The 20,840-nt window shown below is 35.8% G+C and overlaps 1 protein-coding gene across 3 annotated transcripts in view; it reads left to right on the top strand.

Annotated features, from left to right (window-relative positions):
• mgat4a (alpha-1,3-mannosyl-glycoprotein 4-beta-N-acetylglucosaminyltransferase A) overlaps positions 1–20,840 on the top strand; it is a 122,140-nt gene that overhangs the window by 83,675 nt on the left and 17,625 nt on the right. For 2 of the 3 annotated variants that reach the window (XM_068223540.1, XM_686404.8), the window contains exons 6-9: positions 3,471–3,517; positions 3,622–3,735; positions 14,802–14,877; positions 20,589–20,703. In XM_068223540.1, the coding sequence (XP_068079641.1) occupies positions 3,471–3,517; positions 3,622–3,735; positions 14,802–14,877; positions 20,589–20,703 (352 nt within the window). Of the gene's footprint in view, positions 1–3,470; positions 3,518–3,621; positions 3,736–14,544; positions 14,626–14,801; positions 14,878–20,588; positions 20,704–20,840 lie in introns of those variants that run through there. The other variant, XM_073912456.1, reaches the window with a different exon arrangement.

The following is a 20,840-nucleotide window of genomic DNA, read 5'->3' as shown; positions in this document are numbered from 1 at the left end:
CAAAGCAAGGCGATTTTGTTTCTCAGTATGTCTGATAATATTTTTTTTTCTTCTGGAGAAAGTCTTATTTGTTTTATTTCGGCTAGAATAAAAGCAGTTTTTAAATTTTTTAAACACCATTTTAAGGACAAAATGATTAGCCCCTTTAAGCTATATTTTTGTTCGATAGTCTTCAGAACAAACCATCATTACACAACAACTTGCCTAATTACCCTAACCTGCCTAGTTAACCTAATTACCCTAGTTAAGCCTTTAAACGTCACTTTAAGCTGTATAAAAGTGTCTTTAAAAAGATCTAGTCAAATATTATTTACTCTCATCATGACAAAGATAAAATAAATCAGTTATTAGAAATGAGTTATTAAAACTAATATGTGTAGAAATGTGTTGAAGAAATCTTCACTCCGTTAAACAGAAATCAGGAAAAAATAAACGGTGGCTAATCAGGGGGTTTAATAATTCTGACTTCAGCTGTACATATTGCATGATCATAAATGATTGAGGTCATGTCAACGTGTTGTGCGATAAGTCCATATATTGTGACAGGCCTAAAGGTAGGGTTGTTCTATACCAGTCCTACTGTTTATCGTATAGAAATGGATGTTACTGTATATATTATCCACATTGATTCATTTATATATGAGACTTGTAGTTTTAAAGGAAATTGACAAATTGTAAAATAGTTAAGCTCTACTTGTACTCTACTGTTTTATATTTCTTTTATAGAATCACCGATCCTACATAATTATTTCAATATGTTTTTTTTCATCCAGTGCTGGTTTGTGTCTGTGGGCGAAAGTTTGGTCTGGTCACTGATCTGTCACCAGTTATTCATGTGGTTTCTGGAACAATGGCAGTTCATTAGTTTGGAGTGCTTTAGTTAAGAGGGAAACACCCAGTGGCAGAGCATCTGTGTGTGTGTGCCTGTGTGTGTAAGGATATCCCTTTCCCACATCAGTCGCTGAAGTGTTACTTGCTCCCACAGATGGTGTAGGCTGGATAAATTCTGTAAAAAAAAGACAATTGGTCCAAGGATAGCAAATAGCCCAGAGCGGAGATGCTCTAATTCACTTCTCTTTTTTTTTTTTTTTTTTTTGGTGTTGTGTTTGCTTGCACCTGTATTTCTGCAGAGCCCCTTTGTGTGTGTGTGAGTGTGTGTGTGTGTGTGTGTGTGTGCCTTAGTCATTTTAGTAAACGGAAACTCAAACCAAGACTATAATTATTGGAATAAAATAACTGAAAATTAAAGGTTCAGGACACTCTGGAGAACTTTTTTATATATTAACAGATTTGTGTGTGTTGAGCATCAGTTAAGACAATGTTAGCACCTGTTAGCTTTAATTGTGGGGAAAACTGGATAATTTTGAGCTTTTGTCAGCTAATTTCAGCTTCCGGGTTTCAAATGATTTTAGGGGCGGGATCAAAATCGGCGACGTAACGCAGTACTGCAAGTGCAATGATGACGCGTCGGTTTCTCATTATTATTCATAGCGGAGTTTTCTTATCCTATGAGAAGAGCCGGCTGCTTAATTATTCATGAGACCTGCCAGACCTGCCAGAGTCAAGCCCGAGCTGTGAGACACGTCACGGACCCACGGCACACAGTATTTAGCCATTCATGAAGGCTCATATGCGTTTGTTTCCATGATCCACGGGTTTTTTTCGCATGTTTTCCCCCGCGATCTTGTCAGGGCCGATCATACAGCTAAGCTGTGTGTGTGCTGCTAACATTTTTGTCGGGAGAGCAGCACGAGAATTGAAGAATGGCGGACGTTGACTTTTATCAGGAGTTCGTTCACATTCAGACACATCGCCGTGCTGCTGTGTTTGCCTAAATCCTCCAGATTACCAGCAGCGTTAATGGTTAAAATAGACAGGTCAGGAGACCTGCTGCACTGAGTCTGCTGGATACGGGGATTGAGGGAAAAGTCCCCATTTATACGGTTTACATGAACACACTTATCTTTATAATGATATAAATTGTGGTTATGTGTATATGAAATTACGAATAATAAATGTAGCAGGGCATTAAATCACTGTTCATTTCTTTGCATTTTAACTTTGTAAACTATAAACTCATGCGTCTCCTCACGGTTTGTCTCATTTTGTGAGCTAGCTTCGTTCGCTCACGTTCTCCCCTGCTGGCTACGCCCAGTCCTGCCCGATGCTCGCGGAGCTCCACGCCCATTAATCATGCATCTTTTGAAAAAATTCTGAAGTAGACTTTAACCGAAAGTGGGGGGTGTCATGGCCCTTTAAAAGACTGAAGTGAAATAATCATTAGGAAATATCTATAATCATTTTCAAAGCTCATGAGCACTCATTCTGTGAAAATCCTGGTGTTTTTATTGTGAGAAATTACTGATTGACAGAGCTTTTATTGAAAAAGCACATGATTATATAAACATATTTTTACTATAAAAACATCAGATGTGTGTTCTGTCTTTTTTTTACTTTTCAAAAAGTAAGCTTATACAATAAATCACCAAAAAAAACGGAAATGGTTTCTAGGTTTTTGGTGTAAGAAAGTATTTACAGTACTTTAGAAATAATGTCTCTGTCAATGTTTTTAAACAATTATATTTGATTTACCAAAGTCACACATGTGGCAATTTCACATCGATCACATCGATAATGGAGACGTCACATCCATAACAACAATTTTTCCTCAAATACAAAAATATGAAATCATTTTTAATAATTATGATTATTAAATTAAATAATTATTAAAATTAAATTAATTATTGTTGTTCTATAGAGAGACAACTCTTATCTTTTTGAATATCATTATTTCTGGACTATGCATTGATAAAGACTTGATCATTACAGTCTAAATTAATGAAATATTTAAAGCTATTCAAACCATCTGGTGAAATTATCACAATATATATATCGCGGCAAAAAAATTGCATTTTTAAAATCTGTTTATTATTATTTTTGTTACGTTTTTTTTCTTCATTTTTTCATTTTATTTCATTATGAATATATATATATGTTTGTATGTGTGGTTTTGATCTCTGTAATACATGTTAAAAGCTCCTAAAATCAATAAAGACAGTGTTTTAAAAAAGTATCAAAATAAACATCTATTTAAAAATGCAAAACTATATTAAACTTTGAGAGTGTGTGTGTGTGTGTGTACGTGTTTTTGTGACATATCAGAACACAAATCTGTATAATGACATGGGTATGACACAGGTATTACTAAAAGGAGGTGAAATATGAGGACATTAGTGATGTCCTCATTTCTCAAAATGCTTATAAATCCTACAGAATGAGTTTAATCAGAGTATAAAGCTGCACACTGTCTCCTGTGATGGTTGGGTTTAGAAGTGGGGTGAGGGCAATATAATATATGGTTTGGACAATATAAAATAAAAAGGAAACCCATGTAATGTCCCCACTTGTCACAAAAACAAACGTGTGTGTGTGTGTGCTCTAACCAGTGGTTTTCGTTCACTTCCTTACAGACGGACGTGGATTACGTAAACAGTGTGGTTGCAGGCCTTGAAAAAGAGTAAGTAGCATTTTCCTTTTATTCCTGCTCAAGTATTGCTCTTGCTTGTACATCTGCTTCAGATGCATATGCTAACTGTTGTTTTTGACTGTCGTGGTTCAAAGGTTCTACACTGAGCTGAATTCTGGGTTACTGGAGGTCATTTCCCCACCTGCCAGCTACTATCCGGACTTAAGCAGCTTGAAAGAGACCTTCGGTGACTCAAAGGAGAGGGTGAAGTAAGTACTCAAGAAATATTATCTTCCACTGTAGTTACATACTGATACAGTATGCTAATACAAAGTGCTACTCTGCTGATAAAGCCTGTTGAAGTGACAGACAGTGCAAACTATATTGGCAGTTTTGCCAATTATGAGAAAAAAGTTGTTAAAATAACATTTGTTTAATCTTTTGAACGTTCACTCAAAAATATTAACACCAAAAAAAAGTGCTATAATTGTTTGTGCAGTTTGTTCAAATGGAATAAATAGTTTTGTATTTATATTTCCATTGAAGTTTTGCACGTTTGAATGACGAGGTACCATTAATTGTTTAACCATGACTTCTGGTTTCACAGGTATCTAAATTTGAGATGTGAAACACAGGCCAAATTCTCTCAGTTATTCATGTCAATGGATTAAAGCCCAAAGAACAGATCTGTGGTCTGCCTCAAAAGGTTGTTGAGCTTCACAAAGTGGGACACTAGCCTCATTTCCATTGTCGGGCCAGTACTTGCCAGGGGTTTTATCGTGCTGAGAGGTTGAGCAGTGAGGCTGAAATCATGTCACGTTTCCACTGTCGGGCTAGTAGCTCGCAGTGCGTCACGCCAACCCCACCCACAGAACGGCCTCCGAATCAAACATCACACAACCCACCCATTTCAGCGGGAATCAGGCAGATAAAGCACACCTTCGCATCATCACAAAACGAGTAAAATGAAGACAACCAAAACAAACAAATGACATGTTACTGTACAGCATTACATTATAAGTCTACATGCACAGGTCTGTGTATTTCCATTCATTATATTAGTTTTCTCCCCGACCGACTGTTGGCATCGTGCATCGAGTGGTCTCGCCTCTATAACAGAGAGACCCAGTGCAGCGAGCGCACCCATCCATAATAGAAAACCACAGAAATCCTCTGGTAATAACTCGGTATGACACTCTCGTTTTGATAGACGTCGTCAAACATTCAGCCCAAATGCTCCAGAGAGACCTGAATCATACATTTTTTCCTTGGCTATATGACACTTAATAGGTGATTCCCCTTTATTTAAAGATGTTGGCATGTTGCATATTATTTGCTAATCTTAAGTAAAGTAAAGTGCTTAGTGTTTTTAAATCGTCTCTATTTGCATCGTCTCTATTTGCGAGTTCCTAGATCACGCTTAAAATGTCGAGGTGATAGAGCTTTCTCGGTAGCAGCTCCAAGACTCTGGAACGATCTCCCACTCTCTGTAAGAACAGCTCAAACTTTTGACTCTTTTCAGAGGTCACTGAAAACACACTTATTTTCTTTAGCTTTTAATCATGTGATGTGAGTTTATGTATTTTGGTTTTATGTATATTTTACATGCTTTTTTTATGTGTTTTTATGTACAGCACTTAATGGTAATCCATTGTGATTTGTGAAAGTGCTATAGAAATTAAGTGAGTTGAGTTGAGTTTCTGCACATAAAAGCAAGTAATGAAATATAGCCTATTTCGTTGCGCTCAGCAGCTATCTTATAAAGCTCAACATGTATTTAAAATCTGATTTTAAACTTTTACCCTGTCATATAAAAACATAAACACTTGTTTGAGGACACAGAACACATTTTGTATTTGCAGTTTTCCCCGATGCGTTTGTAAAGCGGCTTTGCGCAGGACTGGATGACAGAAAAAAAGGTTGTTTGCTTTCACTCACCCCAAAAAGTGCTCTAATTGCACGATTTGATTAACCAGTTTAGCTCTGGGGCTATTTGGGGTAATTCCGTCTGAAATTGGTCTTTCGATTTAAAATGCTTTCTATACCCACATGCAGAGGTGTAAATACAAAAGTTTGGTATCATTTGAAAGGAAACCCTTTGAAATTTCATACAATTGTTGTATATATTGTCTGTGTTATAATAAACACACAAAAAAGGCGCTTTTGTTTTATAAACTGAAGTTTGGAAATGTGCAAGTCAGGCCTTGAGTTCTCCAGCTCCCTGGAAACAGTTATTTTTTCTTTATAATAGTGTATGTAGGTGTTATTCTATTCCAACTGCAAGGAGGAAAAATACCTTTTTTTTTATTTCCGCCTACCTATTTTAGAGGTCTCCCCATACCCTCATATAGTACAATAAATGCAATATCTTAATGTCATTTTACAGAAAACCCTCTGAAATTACAAAAATAAGTGCTGAAAATGATAAATATTATTATTTATGTTGTCTGTCTTATGCTGAACCACCTCAACACAAACCGCTTTTAGTTTTTTTGTTCTAAAGCCTGATTTAAAAAGTGTATAATATATGTGCCCTGTATGCTCTATCAAACTGCAGATTGTTTTGATTGTTACCAGCATTTGTCAGGAGACACTAGAAAAAAGAATTTTGTTTTTATCATGTAGTATGCAATAATTATTTTAGTTCAACCGAAGGGTGGGAAATCACAACTATTTTGCATCTGATCTGTGACTTTTACGCACTCTGTTTTAAACACCTCTCTTCCTATTTGTCATGCAATATCTCAGTCACTGATTGGCTGATCAAGGCTCGCGATACATCAGCGTAAAGCCGAGAATCTCACCTTTCCAATGATACATAATCCATCTGGATAGGTCGAAGCTATCATATTTTCCAGAATTTTGGAATATCATGACCCTAATTGGTTGCGTTTGGCACTTAATCTATCAGCTTAAAGATATCGAGCTAATTTTGATATCGGACCAATAACTATAACATCAAAAATAGCATTGATCGGCCGATAACGATATGGCCGCCAATATATCCTGCATCCCTACCAAACATGATAAGAATAAAGGAAAGAAGATCACGAGCAGATGAATTGTATTTGGTGAAAAGCACATGGTTTCTGCCAGAGATGTGTGTTGGAGCTGTGACACGCCGTGAGGGCTCCTCTTTTGATTGTATTGTCCTAGTAGTCCTTTATTTGCACAGAATAGTATATGATTTTTTCTCAGCTTACAATGTTTTGTCATGGTCTGTCCATTCTCACAAAACTACCCGATGAAATGTTTGTTCGGCAGTAAAGGATCAAGAGAAAGCTGATTTCAGCCAAGTGTTGTGTAGGCGTATTGATTGCGGTCAGTCATATTATTGCTCTCTCTATTGTAACAGGTGCGCGTGACCGTGTTTATGTGCCTATAGAGGCTGTGGGCAGTTTCTGTGGTGAGAGTGAAATAAAGTTTTGATTAGGCCGGATCTGCTTTACTGTCACAAATATGATTAGAGCGGCAGAGACATCAGTGAGAGACAAAGACAGAGAGGAGAGGCTGATTTGTTGTGGGACGGGAAGGGAATAAACTCAAGGTCAAAGACATCAGATCCTTCATTTCCTCCTCTTTCTCTGTCCTAAAATGACTCCTCTTCTCAGCTTCTGTTCGCTCTAAATCTTTCATCCACAGCTGTCTCGATTTAATCTCAGTCGCTCTGGGTTTCTCTTTTCTTCATTTCTTTCGCTCTTTCTTTCATAAGACTGATTCTGCCTGTTCCAAGGGTGCCACCATTGAAAAATAGTCTCTATCTGTGCTGAATTTTTTTTATCGTCTTCTCAAAATTAATTCAAATACCACCGCTTCATGGAATTTGCGGTTCGACAATAAATCTGTGCTCATGTAAGATTAGATTATTTAAAATTCTGTGAAAATATGTTGTTATTCAGAGCGGTTTAGGTTTTCTCTTTTTTTTAAGAATATCATCTGAACGCACAGGCGTTTCATCTCATTTTCCTTCAGCCTTGTCTCTTTATTCATCAGGGGCCACAGCAGAATGAACCGCCAACTTATCCAGCATATGTTTTAAAAGCAGATGCCCTTTCAGCTGCAACTCAGTACCGGGAAACATCTATACCCACTCATTCACACATGTACTCTACGGCCAATTTAGTGTTTTCAATTCACGCCAACACGGGGGGAACATGCAAACCCGACACAGAAATGCCAACTAACCCAGCCGGGACTCGAACCAGCAACCTTCTTGCTGTGAGGCAACAGAGCTAACCACTAAACCACTGTGTCGCCCTGAACGCACTTTACCATTCCAAAACAAAAATGAAGTTCAGATTTGTTTTTAGATTTTTTTTCACTACAGCCACACACACACACACACACACACACACACACACACACACACACACACACACACACACACACACACACACACACACACACAGTTTGCTTTGGTTTTACATTTAGTTCTGGGTAAAATACAGGACTAAATGTAAGATTTTTATACTTTGAATATTGTTTTAATAAGCAATAAGAAATAAGAAATTGATCAAAAGTAACCAAAAAGGCATTTATAATGTTGCAAAAAAGACAAAAAATGTTCCTCTGAAATTTTCTTTCATCAAACAATCCAAAAAAAAAAGTCAGTTACCACAAAAATATAAAGCAGAACGACACGTTGAGATGTTTAAAGCATAAAAAATAAGCACCAAATCAAAAAATAATGTAAATGTGCAAAAAATTGTAACTAATCAGGGCTTTACATTACACCTGCCAAATGTGGGTAGATTTCAGCTCTGGCAGGTTAGACAGACACCTCCACTAGCCACTTTGGCTGGTTTGAAATCATTTTTAAATAGTATTTTTCTTAAAGCAGGGTTCGACAATGAGCATGACCCAATATTTGTGCAAATGTGATCTTATAATCGAGAAGCAGCACGACTGACAAAAATAACTGTGTTCGCGTGAGCAAATAAATGCAGATGAATACAGAACGGAAGGATGATCACTTGCGCTAACAGCTGATGTGATGCGCGCGACTGTTAAAAAGCATGTGCGCTCCTGTTTACTTGCGCGAAGCAACCATGCCTAGAGGAAGCACAACTTTACAGCTATTTTACCTTGTTTTTACACATAAAAAAATTGTGGCTAAGAAATACTTATTTGGTGTGGTCAAAAATAAATTTGATAAATCCTTAATTTTGAGCCCTAAAAAAAGTCATGTAAAATAAAAACCAATTGCAATGCGACACAACCCATTTGCTCATGCACAGTGAGCAAGTTCACAAACAGTGAATGAATGAGGAGGCATGTGGACAACACAACATCCAAATCAAGTCATTTTAGCATGTCAAAGTCAAATTTATGCTTATAAAATATATTTTCCCAACAAGAAAAGAGTGGCTATTAATGTTGGAAATCTACTAGCCGCAGTGGCTGGTGGTCAAAAAAGTTAATGTCAAGTCTTGATTACATTCATTCATTCATTTTCTTGTCGGCTTAGTCCCTTTATTAATCCGGGGTCGCCACAGCGGAATGAACCGCCAACTTATCCAGCAAGTTTTTACACAGCGGATTTGCGGAACTGCGATGTTGTGAACCCTGAGTGGGCCCACTAGGAGGCGTGGGAGGCCTGAACACCACAATAAACCCAAAAAAACAATGGCAAAAAATCCAAAAACACAATGGCCTGACCCGGAAGTGTAAAAAAAGGTGGTATTTATTTACAAAATGTGGAGGATAAAGTCCAGTGCAAAAATATATATACAGTGTCCATAAAAGTCAAAAATGTACAAAAAAAAATATATACAAAAATACAAAATATCAAACCAACAAATCAAATATAAAGACAAATATATATAACACAAAACAAATCAAAGAAAACAAGTCAAACGTAACCACTGTATACAGTACAAGTATCCACTTACTTAGAACAATCCCTTCCAGTCGCTACCCATCTCTGGGAAACATCCACACACACACTCATACACTACCGACAATTTAGCCTACTCAGTTCACCTGTACTGCATGTCTTTGGACTGTAGGGGAAACCGGAGCACCCGGAGGAAACCCATGTTCAGAGAGAACATGCAAACTCCACAAAGAAACACCAGCTAAGCTGAGGCTCGAAGCAGCGACCCAGCGACCTTCTTGCTGTGAGGCGACAGCACTACCTACTGTGCCACTGCTTCGCCACCCTGATTACAATGTTTTAAAAAATTAATACTTCTTTATTAGACTGAGTGATTTTTTTTAAATAAATTAATCAATATTAAATTATGGAGCATATTTTCCAAAAACACGATAAGACCTATTGTTGCTCCATTTGAATACAAAATCAAATCTGTACTTCATGGTTTAGAAAGTTTTGATAGTTATTTTTTTTTCCAAACAAGATTCAGTAATTCTTACAGTTTTATTAATATGAATTAATATGTTTCAAACTTCAGTATAGTTATTGAGTGATGACAAGTAGCAATAAACAGCTTTTGCTTTTGTACCGTCTTTGGTATCAAATAGTACTGAAATATCTTAAATATATTTTTTCCCTTATTTCTGTTTTACAGAGAGATTTTTTTCAACACATTTCTAATCATAATAGTTTTAATAACTCATTTCTAATAACTGATTTATTTTATCTTTGCCGTGAAGACAGGAATTAATATTTGACTAGATATTTTTCAAGACACTTCTATACAGTTTAAGTGACATTTAAAGGCTTAACTAGGTTAATTAGATTAACTAGCCGAGAGAGGGAAATTAAGCAAGCTATTCTATACCGATAGCCAGTTCTGTAGATTTTCAAGAAAAAAATATAGTTTAAAGAGGCTAATAATTTTGTCTCTAAAATGATGTTTAAAAAATTAAAAGCTGCTTTTATTCTAGCCAGAATAAAACAAATAAGATTTTCTCCAGAAGAAAAAATATTATCAGACATACTGTGAAAATTTCCTTGCTCTGTAAAACATCAGCTGGAAAATATTTTAAAAATAAGAAAATAAATTTGAAGGGAGCTAATAATTCTGACTTCGACTGTATGTATGTACGAAAAAAAAAAAAAAAAAAAAGATATATATATATATATATATATATATATATATATATATATATATATATATATTAAGGATGTAACGGTATTGTAAATACCGTCATACCGCAATATTAATTTTTTGCGATATTACCGAAGTCGCATGACTCGGTAAAACTATAGGTCTTCTGAGAAAATTTGCTCAGGCGAATGAAGCGAACGGGAGGTAGCGAAAACTACAATTCCCATCTGCCCATGCTTGACCATCATCCCTTGCGGTCTGTTGTCGCTACAGATCCAGTAATGCGGAAATGGAGTGTGCTGCTAGAAGCGGGGATGAAAAAGAGCTGTAAAACTCTAAAGCGGGTGTTGTCGCCGCGCGCGTACTGAATTGCGGTGTTGTTGCGCGAGTTCTTATCAGCTGTGTTGTCGCGCGAGTTCTTATCAGCTGTGTTGTCGCGCGAGTTCTTATCAGCTGTGTTGTCGCGTCATATCTCTCTTGTCCCAGAAACCTCAGTCCCAAATGAGAGGGTTTTTTTTCTGTTGCAGGGGACATTGTAAATACCCAGAGATACCAGCTTTTACCAGATTATATTTATATGATAATTTTCCTTTAAACCCATCTCTATCTAAGTGAGTGAGTGATTAAATGTTGAATGTGATGAGTTTTCAACAATACTAAATTGAAACTTAATTTTTTTACATGGTTTAATTTTTTTTTTGTTATTAAAATTGAAGTTCCTGTTTCAAAGCTTACAGATAGATGACTAATTTGTATGTCATTGACACTTTTGGCACTTTTTTGGAGTATTTTCATAAGTTTTGTTTTTTCCTGTAAATGATTCAATAAATACCGTACCGTGACATTCATACCGAGGTATTACCGTACCGTGAAATTCTGATACCGTTACATCCCTAAAAAATATATATATATATATATAAACACACACACACACACACACACACACACACACACACACACACACACACACACACACACACACACACACACACCTTAATCTTATTAAACTTCAAAGCCACAAATAAAAAAAAAAAAAAAACTCAGCTTGTAATAAAACTGGGCAAGGATTAGATAATAAGAATTGTAAACTTGTTGTATATTTAAAATTTTGATTCCTCCATTTTGTGCATACAAATTTTTTTTTTACTCGGTACATTTGTTTAGAGATGGACCGCAAGATGTGCTCAAAAGATTGGCTACATGTGGTGAAGAACGATGGCAAAACTAAGTGTGATTATCATAATAAACTAATAAGTTATAAAGCAGAGTGTCGCGACCGATATGACAAAGCGTCTGCGGTTGGATCACATAGTTCATTGTGCATCCCGCGGGCGCAACCAGCAAGAGTTGTGCATTTTAGTACAACTTTTCAAGCGTGATGAGCAGCTCGGAGTTAGTTTTATTTAATTATCTTGAGATGTAACTAAACAGTGCATTCTCTCCGCCTCTTCATTTACAAACAGCGGGACTCGCTGCTGAAGCATGCATGAGAGATGGCTTTACACTCCATCATTCATAATCTTAGCTGTTGTATTGGAATCAAAAGAATATATAAATTAGAATTTTCTTTTAACAGTCCTGATATGTTTAATCTTTTTCTTTTGCAAAATTCCTGTCATCATATCTGCTTGATTGTTTTAAAACCGAAAGCAGCACCCCTCAATTGGTGTTTTTCCATAAGGTACATCTTTGTGAATGTTTTATTTCCTGTGTGTAGTCTTTAATGTGCTTTTTTAATCATTTTATTCTTTTCAAAGCAGCACTCAGACACAAATTTATCCTTGAAAACTTGGCATGAAAGGGATGCATGTGCGATCAATTCCTCAACCTTTGCATAAAGCTTTAAGTCATAAGACTGACAATTTATTTACTTTCGATGTGCTAAAATATTTGTTTAAGAAAGGATATTTTGTCATAAAAATATTATATACATATTAAAACTGTAAAACAGAATAAAGTGCATGGTCTAATCAGAAATAATTCCTTATTTAATGCATAAAATAATTTTAAATTTAAGTTTAATTGATCTGAAACTTTTAATTACATTTTCTTTTCTTGTAAATAATAAAAGTTGCGTCAAAATGATGAAAACGAACCTCAATTCCTCGGTGAACAGGGCCACAGTGGGCTTTTTTTTTTACTTTGAAACAATATGATACAGTTTCTTCTGTCTATGACTGGCAAAAGCGTCAGAAAAAAAACTGCTGAATCTCCGCGAATATTCAGTTAACTAATTAAACAGTTTAGTGATTTAGTAATGCATAGAAAAATCCAAAGCAGAATTCTCCTGAGCTCAATAACCCACTGATGACAGCCACTTTATGATGGATTTTAAGGTGGGTAATGAGGTTTGTTGTGTTACCTTGGGAGATTTGGACTGAACAGGAGCAAAGGCTGCCTGATCAACATTGCATTCCTCGGAAAAAAAAACAAACACTTGCAATCTAGACGCTGTCACCTCATGTCGTACAATCCGTAAACTCCGCCTATTAAAACAACAGCTTGATCTTTATACTCTAAAATGGGGACGATATATAATTATTGATCGTAGGCCACAAATATCGTTAACGTGATAATAATACGATTAATCGTGCAGCCCTAGTCCAGGTGATCCCATCTGTCACAACTGTGTGTGTGTACAATATATGTGTGCATGTGTATTGCTTTTGGTGGGTTGTAAGGACAGTTTTTTTGTATGATGACATGGGCATGACATAGTTATAGACTCTATGGTGGTTTGCAAGGACATGCCTGAAGTCCTTGTTATTCAAAACTCTTAAACATACTTAATGAGGTCTTAACACGTTTCCTGTGGGGTGGGTTTTAGGGGTAGAAGTGGCCATATATAAAGCTGTTTTCACTGCATAAAGTACATAACACCTATGAAGCATACCTGTCAACATTGGGATTTGAAAATAAAGGATGCTTATTTCACGCGGCCACCATAATAAGGGATTAGGGATTCCAATTCCCCACCCTACATACTAAACATACTAAATATGTTCATTTGGAGGTGTTTCATTGTAAATAAACAGTTAAATTGTCAGTAATATGTTTTAAAATTATTATAGACAAAATAAAAATGAATATATACATTAGCAGCAATAACATTAGCAAACAGTTCAGCTTATTAAAATTAATAGCTATTATAATGAAACAGAATCAAGCTACCAAACTCATTAGCCGTTTCTCCACTGTTTAACTTACACTATCAATTAAAGAGCAACGAATGAATCTCTCATTTAATACGATTTTTTTATTATATTAAAAGAGAGGTGTCACTTTAAAAATGCACACATCTAATGTTATAATAAAAGCATTCGACTGCTTTCCTTACTTTTTATGCTCATTTAAGACGAAATTAGTTGTGTTTGGAAAAGAAAAACCACCAAGATCGACATCCTTATATGTTATTAATCTTAATTATGTGTGTATGTCTGTTTAAACACGCACCCAAAAGCCAAACTTTCTCTCCGCTTCAAATCGCGTGTACAGAATCCATTTGGGAAACACTTGCATTACTTTGGAGCACGTCAGCAGACAGTCATGCACCATTAAGTTATATGACCGTTTTGAGGATTGTAAAGGATGGGCGAATGCACCTGTAATCAAAAGGAAATGGAATCGCGCTGTTTTTACTATTTAGTTATAAGTGTTTTCATTCTTAAACAAAGCGAAAGCACAGAAGACTTGCGTTTAGAGCAAGGGGCGACCCCTGGTGGTTCTGCGGTATGGATTGCGTATAGGGAGGCTCGGCTGTTCAGAGAAAGACTGAAAATACGGGAGAAATACGGGAAAATACCTTTATAGGATGATGGCGGGATAGAACAGTAAAATATGGGAGAATCCCCGGAAAAACAGGAGGGTTGACAGGTATGCTACGGAGTGTCCTTGTAAACCACCAATACCAACACATATATGTGATTTTTAGCTTGACTGCGCATTGTTTAACATCGCAGTTCTTATTCTGTGCCACAAACTCACCGCTCATCCTCTTTATCTGAGCCATTCTGATCAAAGGAAATGAGCGCCTTTGATGCCCATCGCATTTAATATTCTGCCTTTTTGAATATTTATATCTCTCTCTTTCGAAACCCTTACTGCAAAGGACAACTCGATAGAAAAGGTTACACTGAGTACATGTGGGTGAGTTTTGTTTGTACCTTTATGTGGCTGTAGGAGTGTGTGTGTGTTTTGTGTTTTTGGCAGTCACACACCTGTCCATCTAGAGTTTCAGTTCTCTGACTCATCGACAGGTCAACTTCCACATTTAACCTTGGCTTTTAAGGCTGCTGAACATGATGTGTTTGTGTTTCTTTCAGATGGAGGACCAAGCAGAACTTGGACTATTCTTTTCTTATGATGTATGCTGTCAACAAAGGGGTCTATTATGTCCAGGTAAATCAAATGAGTGAGTTTAAAGGTGAAGCTGGTGATCTGTGCACCACTAATGTTAATGAATGGAATTGAAAACTATAAACCTATAAAAACAAAAAGTGTTCAATAGTGGTTGGCTAATGAATTGATTGTAACTGTAATCCTACATGGTTGGTCCTTGCCAATCAACACCTACATCAGTTTCAGCTAATAGGGGTCATTTACATGACAATGTTTTCAGCCAAAAGCAGAACACTATGTGTTTTGCCTGGTTTGGGGACGGAAAACGTTTAAAAACTGTCTCAAAGTTGAAGTTTTTGAAAATGCCACCATTATCTAACAAGATGATGACAGTGTCAAATCACTCAGTTCCCATGACAGAGAGCTACAGCCCCGGAAATGTTAAGGTCTGGATACGAGAGAATGAAAACAACACTGGCAGATTCAGTTTAAGAATCCAGCTAGAGTTAAAACGGTAACACTTTATAATAACTACACATTATGAATCATTTACTAAGCATTAGCATCTAGTGAGTTCATTATCTGTAAGGCATTAGCTCCGCATAAATAAACGTTAGTAAGCAGTTTACAACTGCAGCTATAAATGCTGTATTCTTGACTTATTAGCACCAATATATTGTGCTTAATAATTGTACTTTCATACTTCGTTAATGATTTATATTTCATTACTAAATTAAGTATCGAATTATTTACAAACCAGTTGTATTTAAGAGTAGCTGATGGGTTTTAGGATCATTCAGAATGAGTTAGTAAATGATTAATAAACTATTGAAATCAACATTTATATATCTTATTAATCAGGCATATACTAATAGTTTACTAATATGTTAATAAATGCTTTATTAACTCAACTTCATGCAGTTTTGTGACCTAATCTAAAGTGAGGACTATTCATGCTTTATAAATCCCTTACAAATGACAAATAAAGGCTCAGAATCAAATGAACAACAATCCTTGTGATCTTATTTAAAAAGTAAAATGACTGTAAAGTTTAAACATTGCTGAATAACAGGAGTGTCAAATATGACATAAAACTGGATAAAACAACAACAATATAATAATGTAACAATATCATAAGATGCAATGTCGAAACTCTACAGTGATTTTTTTTTTAGATTAGGTTGCAAAGATTTATTTTTTATTTGGAGTACAGTTTCATGTGTGTATCTTTAAATGAATAGGAATGAATAACGTCATTTTTCCTGTTTAGAATTTAACTGAGCCTTTATTTGTTGTTTATAAGGGATTTATAAAGCATGAATAGTCCTCACTTTAGATTAGGTCACAAAACTAGGTGAAGTTGAGTTAATAACGCATTTATTAACGTACATTGTAACCATTAGTATATGCCTGATTAATAAGATAGATAAATGTTAATTTCAATAGTTTATTAATCATTTACTAACTCATTCTGAATGATCCTAAAACCCCTCAGCTACTCTTAAATACAAACAGTTTGTAAATAATGCGATACGTAATTTAGTAATGAAATATAAATCATTAACAAAGTATGAAAGTACAATTATTAAACACAATATATTGGTGCTTATAAGTCAAGAATACAGCATTTGTAGCTGCAGTTATAAACTGCTTACTAACGCTTATTAATGTAGAGTTAATGCTTAACAGATAATGAACTCACTAGATGCTGATGCTTAGTAAATGATTTATAGTATGTAGTTATTATAAAGAGTTACCGTTAAAACTAATGACACATCTGATTAGTGATCATGTGCTGAATGTCAATCCAGCATTTACACTTTTCGAAGAGTGGATAAAAGACTTCCAGGGGTTAAAGTCCGCCATGACTAAAGCACTCATCGTAAAGCCGTGTGAGTTTTCAGGTAACAGTGTTTGTCTCATCTACACATCTTAAGCACGAGATGTTCCAACGTTATTTAATCCTTCATTTAATCATCACGATGCTGTCAGTCGTGCGACTGATACCATGTTTACCATTGCGTGCATTCACTGAGATGAAAGTAATTCATTCATTCATTTTCTTTAATAATCTGGGGTCGCCACAGCGGATTGAACCGCCAACTTATCCAGCAAGTTTTTACGCAGCGGATGCCCTTCCAGCCACAACCCATCTCTGGGAAACATCAACACATACACACACTCGTACACTACGGACAATTTAGCCTACCCAATTCACCTGTACCGCATGTCTTTGGACTGTGGGGGAAACCGGAGCACCCGGAGGAAACCCACGCGAACGCAGGGAGAACATGCAAACTCCACACAGAAACTGCCAACTGAGCCGAGGATCGACCTAGCGACCTTCTTGCTGTGAGGCGAACGTGCTACCCATTGCGCCACTGTGTCGCCATGAAAGTAATATTGCAGCTCATGAAAAGACCATTACTGCTATTAAGATGACGCATGCAAATAATAAGTTATAATATCATCTGTGCAATTTCAGACAGCACCCGTGAGAACAGCACTGTTATTATTGTATATATATTGTATCTCATTCACGTCAAGCAGTGCGTGCAGCGCCGGTGAGCGCATGAGTTTTGTTTGTTAGTTGTGATTAGAGTGTTAATATATAATAGAATCTGTTCATATAGAAGATAACGGTAACGGTGCTCATCATTTTTGGTGGGTGCGACAAAATTTTGCCTGGTGTGCTTACATTTTTGAAGTTAGAAGCACCGGTGCTACCAAGAATAAAAGCGAGACCTTAATCGGTAGTGGAAATTTCGGGTTTCAAGAAAATGTTAAATGTAATAGAGCTCGGTTACAGTATTCCTTTATAAGCTCATTTCAGTCAGATAATTTCAGCTTTCAGATCCACTAAAATGGCAGGTGACAGTCAAATTAAGCAGATCGGGGCTGTCTGAAGAAAAGGTGAACACTCATCTTTCTGAAAATGAAAAAAAAAACTTAAAAATAGATTGAAATTCCATATAAAAACTTTTTTTTTTTTAATGTTTTATTTGCTTAACTGCAATATTACATTTATTTTTTATAGGAAGCTTTTTGGTTTTGAGTATAAAGAAAGATTTGTTTTATTTGCTGCTAAGCAGAAACCCTGAAAGTATAGCTCTATAACTTTTTAAAGTAAAAGAAAAAAAAAAAAAACAAGATCGAACTTTTATTATGTTAGTAACGAACCGAACCGTGATTTTTGTGAACCGTTACACCCCTACCCGGCGCAATAAGGCACAAGACATGTATGGCAGATTTAGCGCAATAGTAATTTTCATGTTTTGTGCCACCGTGTTTAAGTGGCAAATCCATTTGCACTAATTTGTGGACTTATGGGTGTGCTGGTCTAGAAAGGAGGTGTGTTAAGGCACAGTGTTGGCACGTTGCCATTTTGAGAAACTGAAATAGACCCCAACATTGATCAAGTAAAAGCTGGTCTAATGTAAAATTAAAAAAGCTTGAATTTAACTTTTTTAGTGTTTAGTGTCTTACTTGTCAAATGTTGTCTTCACTTTCATGTCTTCTTCATTCTCATGTGCTTCTGTCTGTGTGTTGGACTTTACTGAATGTTTTCATTTTTTCTTTTGGTTTCCTCTGTGCTGTGCCAGTAATTCTCTCAAGTGTCTCCATGTCTTTGTGCTCTCAATACACGCTGTTGTTTCTTAGGAGAGGGGAAAGGTATTGCTTTCATGTGTTTTTTTTTTTTTTTTTTTTTTTTTTTTTGGAGTCATGTTACTCAATAGTAAACAACCACATGCTTTAGCTTAGTCTTTGTGTGTGCTTGTACACTACCTGACAAATCTTGATCCCGGTTGTAAGAGCAACAAATATTAACTTGACTACTAGTTGATCGTTTCGAAAAGTGGCAGAAGATAGATTTTGCATCCAAATCATAAAAGATACCACAGAAGACCTATTGGAATCTGCATTGGCCCAAGATTCTTAGAGAAATCAGTCAAGTTTGGTGAAGGAAAATTCATGGTTTGGTTACATTGAGTATGGGGGTGTGCGAGGGATCTGCAAAGTGGATGGCAACATCAACAACTTGAGGGGCCCTATCATACACTCGGCGCAATGTGGCACAAGGTGCGACGCAATTGTTGTTTGCTAGTTTCAGCTTGGCGCAGGAGTCGTTTTGACGTTTTAGACATTCTGGTCTAAAAAGGAAGGCGTGTTGAGGCCCATTGCTGGCACGTTGCCATTTTGAGAAACTATAATAGTCTGTTCTATAGACCAGAACAAAGTTGGTCTAAAGTCCAGCGCAGAGCACATTAGTAGTGTGCCACGCTTACACATTGCTTAATACACACAGGATGTACTGCAATAGGCAAATATCTTTACATATGAAAAATAATTAAAATGCTAAGGATATATATATATATATATATATATATATATATATATATATATATATATATATATATATATATATATATATATATATATATCCTGTATATATATATATATATATATATATATATATATATATATATATATATATATATATATATATATATATATATATATATAGGATATAATAAGGATTTTTATAGGATATAAATTTAAAGTATTAAAATATTACAAAACATATTATTTTCTAGCCTACATAAATATAAAAACCATACTTTCATGCCTTCATCTCGGGAGGCTTTTTCCGTGTATTCGTGCCATTTTGCTTTTGTATAATGTTATTATTATTTGCAGTATTATTTTTTGTTATTTGCATATTTATATTTGTTTTATTAAAAACAAACTTAGATTTGCCCACCTGTCAGGTTTTAGACCATATGGGGCACAGCATGTGTATTTGGATATAATTGAATATAAATGGATATAAATGAATATATTTTCAGAACACACTTGGTTATTATTGTTAATTTATTCGTTTGCTGGAAATTAGAACTGAATTTAGAAATAGTTTTGAAACAAATCTTTGCGCTTAACAAACTAAATGAATTATTTATAGGCTAATTGATGTCTGTGCGTACAAGGTTTCCCTATCCACGAGAGCAAAAGCGAAAGTAGATTATGAGAGGCCTTATCTCTCATTCTCACGCTGCAGATGCTCTGTTTAACTGTTTTCTTGCTAATGAAATGCTCAGTTTTTCCACTTAAAAAGTCTGCCTTGTAAACAGCAAACACACTATTGAGTGACACAACTGGCTCTTAAAGGGAATGGGAGATGAGACTCTGATTGGTTTATTCTCAAAACACACCTATAACTCATTAGGAAAATAAGCTCAACCCTTTTAGACCATGCGCCACAGCGCAAAGCGGATTTTTCCAACCTTGATGACTTTATTAATAAGTGATTTGAGTCATTGCAGAGATGTAAGGATGCAGTCACACACAATATTAAGTCTTTCTCCACTGCACCATGACTTTATATTCTCTACTGTATATTATTTCTGTTAAGTGACAAGACTTTTGTCTAAGCAAAGTCAGACCTTTTGTAATTGAGTAATCAAGGCATGATCGTATTTTATTTTAGTAAAATAAGCGTAATCTAGAGGGATTTGCCTTTCATATAAGCCACTTCTGATATCAAATGATCAACTTGAAGTCAAGTTATTATTTGGTGTTCCTAAAACTTGGATAGATGACGAGACTTTTGTCAGGTAGTGGATAACAGCGATAGCGTCTGTGTGTAAGGTGATCTTTACAGGTTCAGTTTTAGTTAGCAGTGGTATTTTAGTTTGTGAAGCTCGTGTCAGTAGGTGTATCTGGTTTATGAGCAGTTCTGTCTGATTCATTTTTGTTTTCTGTTGTTGTTGCAGTTAGAGGACGACATCGTTGCCAAGCCCAACTATTTTGCCACCATGAAAAACTTTGCTCTGCAACTTGCCACAGAGGACTGGATGATCCTCGAGTTTTCACAGCTGGGCTTCATCGGTACTATCTTAACTATCCCTTTCATGGGAATAAGTTACAATATTAAAATGCATTCAAAAAAAAAGTTGTCTTCCTTTACTTTCATAATCGCATTATTGTTGTTTTTACAACCTTTTTAATCATGTCAATGCAGCTTT

Source organism: Danio rerio, chromosome 9 (genome assembly GCF_049306965.1).
Source record: "Danio rerio strain Tuebingen ecotype United States chromosome 9, GRCz12tu, whole genome shotgun sequence".
Lineage (NCBI taxonomy): Eukaryota > Metazoa > Chordata > Actinopteri > Cypriniformes > Danionidae > Danio > Danio rerio.
This window is presented reverse-complemented; position numbering and strand designations above follow the sequence as displayed.